The sequence below is a fragment of the Pygoscelis adeliae genome, unplaced genomic scaffold (genome assembly GCF_000699105.1).
Source record: "Pygoscelis adeliae isolate BGI_AS28 unplaced genomic scaffold, ASM69910v1 Scaffold161, whole genome shotgun sequence".
Lineage (NCBI taxonomy): Eukaryota > Metazoa > Chordata > Aves > Sphenisciformes > Spheniscidae > Pygoscelis > Pygoscelis adeliae.
In genome coordinates, this window is record NW_008824061.1 from 6,214 (window position 1) to 11,490 (window position 5,277).

Below are 5,277 nucleotides of genomic sequence, written 5' to 3' on the forward strand. Positions count from 1 at the left end.
AGCAAAGTGGAGGCTCCGTGTTGTGTTATCTCCTGGGAGGCAGGTGGTCGATGCTTCACCCCCAGACGCGATCCCACACAGCCACCCTGCCGCCTCTCCCGCACAAGGCACTGCCAGCCTGCTGCGGCCACCTCCCAGGTGACGCTGGCGTGGCCACCTCCAAGCCTGGACAGGGGAGGCTGGGGCTGGCTGCAGCTCCCCAGCCCTGGCACACTGTGGGGTGTGCTGCCCATGGCCCAGGGAGGCTGGTCTCGCTCCTGCTGCAAACTCCGTTCCCCTCGTGCACCCTGGCTCTGCCACCCTACAGCCTCTGGAGCAGCCTGGTACCGAGCGGGGATGCATACTGGGTTGATGTTGGAAAGGGGTAAGGCTGTTGGAAATGTGCAATAGTTTGGAGTGTTTCTAAATTTGCCAGGAAAGCCTAGGAGCACAAGCTGAACCTTAATAAGAGCAGGTGAAAATTGAAGAAGAAATGCTTAAATGCAACTAGTGCAATTATCCGGTGGGAAGCGATGGATGCCTTGTCATTTTAAGTCTTTGCATCAAACAGAGTGTTTCTTCCCAGAAGACGCTCTGCAGCGGCCAGAGGCCTAGGTGTCACTGCGGGAGGGTCTCTGGGTTGTGCTGGGGTGGAGGGGAGCACCCAGCCCTACAGCCAGTGAGGTGTGGGGCTACGGGGCCGAGCCCAGAGCCTGGGTGTCAGCGTATCTCTCCGGCCACAGAAGTCATCACTTATAAGCTTAAACAAATGGCTTCAGAGCAGCACCTTTAGCTACATAAGTTAATTTTTGAGGAAGGAAACAGCTGGATATTTTTAACAGGAAAAGCTTTAAATAGGAAAAGCTCCTTTCTGTTGTGTCGGTGGGGGTGGTGCCTGTGAAGCTGGTGGCTTACACTGGTGGAGATACGGGACTGCAGAGAGCTTCAGCTACAAAACAGGCTGGCCTGGAGTTCTTCAGGTCTTCCTGGATGTGACTAGTGGCACCAGCAGATAATGCCTAGGGAGTACGTGTCTGTGTCCTCTCCAAGGCATTTCTGCAAACAGCCTCCCGTGCTGGGGGGCACAGCTCCACTGCCTGCTCCCCGGCCGTCCCTTATCTCCCCTCGCAGACCTGCGCCCTGACCTCACGCGAAACCAAGCCCTGCGCCTGGGCCATGGATAAAGAGCTGGCCAGGTGATGGGACCCATGTCTGGTGGCCTTGCTCCTCGCACCGGCACGGCTCGCTCCGGCGACTGGACTCGTTGGCATGTGCTCAGTCAAGTAAGTGATGCAAAACACTTTTTTTGCACTTTAAAATGTGCTGGGAGGGGCAGCTCTGGGGGGCTGTTGATCATTTCCTTGCACCAAGGAGCAGGAGAGGCTGCAGCGCCGTGAGCTGGGGCCGTCCCCCTGTGTCCCTGCACTGCTGGAGGGTGGAGCAAGCAGGGGACCACACTGAGGTCCACCACAGCCAGACGGGGTGAGGGAGGGTTTTAAAAGAGCTTTGCAGTTCAAAACTGTTGAATTTCATCCCCGTGCACCCAGCCCAGCCGTTCCCACCTGCGCATTTAACCCATTGCATGCCCCTGCAGCTGAAGTGAAGCAGGCACTTTTGCACCCGCGCCCCTGGCTCCCGCACCCGAGTCTCCCTGGGGAGAGGATGGGCAGGGATCAGCAGCGGCTTCTGCCCTGGGGAGCCCCGCGGGGCAGCTGGCACATACCTCACCTCCCATCGGTTTCTCTTCAAACCCAGTGGCTTTCGGCCTCCTGTATTTGCTGACCTCTCAACATTTTTCAAAAAATAACTTTTCATATCAAATTTACCCTCCCAGTATAAGTTTTTTTGCATGGTCAGCTTTGATGGACACCCAAGAAGCAACCCACAGCCCTTTCCCCTGCTCCCACCCAGGGCTGTGAATCACAGGCTGGAAAGGACTGTCCCAGTAGGATGCTCACAGCCATTAAACCCCAGCTAATGTGTTAGCTGAGTGTTTCCAAATGACCCGATGGAAGTGGTGGGCTTTTCGTGGCTACTGGTGGGTGTGCATCAGTGACTTCACTTCCTAACTGCAGGTCAGAGTCCTAAATATTAGGTATTAAAGAGTTCATCTGTGGACATTTCATAGTCTTTTAACGAGCCTTGCTCTAAAGCTGGGTTGCTGCTTACAAGTTAACCATTTCTATCTGACAGAGCTGCATAACCAAGGCCAAAATGTGACGCGATTAGCAAGAATCCTGAAAAGGAGATGCTTAGAAGCAATGTTTTAAATGACTCCCCTGAACTGAGAGAAGCACCAATGAAATAGCAAGTCTATCCAGCACAGTGTGGAAATTCTGAGTAAACAAGGTCATCTGGTCTTGGCTGGCTCCTGGGACCCTTTCTAGTCCCTCATTAGCAAGCGCAGGGCTGATTGCTTCTGTTGTTGCATGAATGGGCTATTGCCCTGCTGAGTAACTGGACCCACTGGGGCAGCGCTAATGGGCAGCAGCACTTTGCCTTCTTCACCCAGATGCCGAGCCTACAGCCCAAACATGGGAGAAGGATGATCAGAGAACAGACCATCCAGCCCTTGCCCTTCCTGGAGCGTTGTCCAGTGCCAAGCCATGAGCTGGCTCGCTCTCCCTTCCTCTCCATCCCTTGGTACCAACAGCAGTGAACTCTTGTAAAGGCAGCATACACTGGCTTGTACAGTCTCTCTCTTTCTCATAAAATTAGTTATGATATGTGAATAGAAGACTCCTGAGAGCTGGACGACAGCATGGTACCACAGTTCATGAGCTGTGGACAGAGATTTTTTTTGTTGTTGTTCTTCATAACTGATTTTTGAAACCTTTTTTTCAGGACAATGTACCAGCTTTTCCTTTTCCTTTTCTTCCTCTCCTTCCACCCCCATAAATGCCAAGATCAAATCCTGGGTGAAGATCCGTATGAAATGCCCAAAGACTACCAGGAGGTCTACAGAGGCACAAAAAATGACGTCAAAGAGATCCCAAAGATTGCAAAGCCCTTCATTTCTGAGATGATCTTTGTGCAAACCAGCATCACTGCTATAAGGAAAGGTGCCTTCAGGTACATGCCCAACCTGATCAAGATTTTGTTTATTGGCAACAAGATCAAGACAGTTGAACCCGGAGCCTTTGATAGTTTGGAGAAGCTGAGGGACTTGGAAATATCTGGTGCCTCGTTAGAAGAACTAGCTGTGGCCACTTTCCAAAACCTCCCAAGATTGCAGAGGCTGGAGCTGAGAGACAGTCACCTCAGATACATCCCCAAAGGCCTGTTTGATGGGCTGGAAAATTTGGGAGAGCTCTCCCTGCACATGAATGCAATCTCTTCTCTTCCAGAAGGAGTTTTTGATTCTCTCGTCAATCTCACATTTTTGGATCTGGCTAGAAACAGGATCACGACTCTTCCTGGGGATGCCTTTAGCAAACTCCCCCGGCTGCGAGTCCTCCGGCTGTATGAGAATGAGTTGCAGGACCTCCCAGAGGGGCTGCTAGACAGTCAGCCAGAGCTGCTGGAGCTCAGCCTCCAGAGGAACAGGCTCAGGGTGCTGCCACCCATGCTCCTGAGGAGCTTGTCTCATCTGGAGAAACTCCTCTTGGACAACAACCTCATCGGGGTTCTCCCACCTCAGGGCTTTTTTGGTTTAAACAAATTGAAGCTGCTGACTCTGGGTTCAAACCACATTACGGAGCTCCCCTGCTGCCTTTTTGACACCATGCCACACCTGCGGGAGCTGGACCTGGGCAGGAACAGTTTGGCCACACTTCCAGACGGCATCTTTGTCAACCTCACATCTCTTGGCAAACTCATCTTGTCCCACAACCAGCTAGCAGTCCTACCAAGAGGAGCCTTCACTGGGCTCAGCAAGCTCTCGGACCTCCAGCTGGACACAAATCAGCTCTCTGCTCTGGATGATGAGGTCTTTGCTTCTCTCCCAAATCTGAAAACCCTCAACCTTCGGAAGAATCAGCTGGAGAGTGTCCCCCGAGGTCTCCTGGACCCCCTGAAGAAGCTCAGCTCAGTGTATCTGAGTGGGAACCCATGGAGATGTGACTGCAACCTCTGCTACCTGCACAGCTGGATCCTGGGCAACAGTGAGAAGGTCAAATTGTCCACCCAAGTGTCATGCAAGAGTCCACCCCACCTGGCAGGGCAAGCAGTGACATCGTTGAGGGAAGACCACTTAATTTGCCCAGCTACTCTGCCTCTTTCAGCTGCTTTTACCTCATCTCTGCCATTCACTTCCACATCATCGCAAGGGATGTCAACCTTGCTGTCACCTGGAGCCTTGCCCACTGCAGCGCCAACCATGCTGTCATTGGCAGCCTTTCCCATCATGGCACTGCCAACCATGCTGTCGCCTGTGGCCACCTCTGCCACATTGCCAACCATGCCAACGGAGGCCTTCTTCACTGCTCCGTCACCAACCATGCCATCTAAGGCCTTCATCGCCACCCCATCATCAGCTGTGCTGCTGAAGGCTTTTATCACCACCCCATCACCAACCATGCTGCCAAAGGCCTCCATCACCACCCCATCATCAGCGGTGCTGCTGAAGGCCTCCGTCACCACCCCATCACCAACTGTGCGGCCAAAGGCCTCCATCAACACACTATCACGAACTGTGCTGCCCAAGGCTTCCATCAACACACCATCGCCAATTGTACTGCCAGAGACCTCCATCAACACACCATCACCAGCTGTGCTGCTAAAGGCCTCCATTGTCACCCCATCATCAACCGTGCTGCCCAAGACTTCCATCACCACCCTATCGCCAGCTGTGCCACAGGAAGCCTTCAGCCTGTGTCCAACTCCATCCATCATAAGCCTACAGCCTCCTGGGGCCACCAGCCCAGAGCCTGCACTGTCCACTCTAGCTTCTGCCACCACACCGGTGCCAACCAGCCTGCTGGCAGCCACCACCAGACAAGTGCCTCCTGCTCTTCTGGTGCCCACGGAGAGGCCAGCCACCATCCCATGGGGGACACCCAGCATTTCTCTTGTCTCAGTCCCTCCCACGGCACTCTGGCCACCCCCCAGAACTGCTGCTCCAGGCATGGTCCCGCTGGCCTTGCAATCCCCGTCCCACCAGGCTCCTGCACCAGACGGGGAGCGGGTCCATGCCACTGTGCGGGGCTTGTCCGTGGTTGGCGCCCAGCCCACTCCCACTGCCCCCCAGCATGCTCCCACCCCTGCAGGCACCATCCTGCTCCCGACGCCTCCCGTCCCCCCGCCGCCAGACCATACGAGCCCCTGGCCGGCCTCCCCACCCCTGGCCCACAGGAGCCG

At 54.6% G+C, this 5,277-nt stretch overlaps 1 protein-coding gene across 1 annotated transcript in view; it reads left to right on the plus strand.

Annotated features, from left to right (window-relative positions):
* The first annotated feature begins 2,914 nt into the window (after positions 1-2,914).
* Positions 2,915-5,277, plus strand: part of LOC103925389 (carboxypeptidase N subunit 2-like) — a 10,160-nt gene continuing 7,797 nt past the window's right edge. Inside the window, exon 1 of the mRNA XM_009334100.1 lies at positions 2,915-4,918. Within this exon, the coding sequence (XP_009332375.1) occupies positions 2,915-4,918 (2,004 nt within the window). The remainder of the gene's footprint in view (positions 4,919-5,277) is intronic.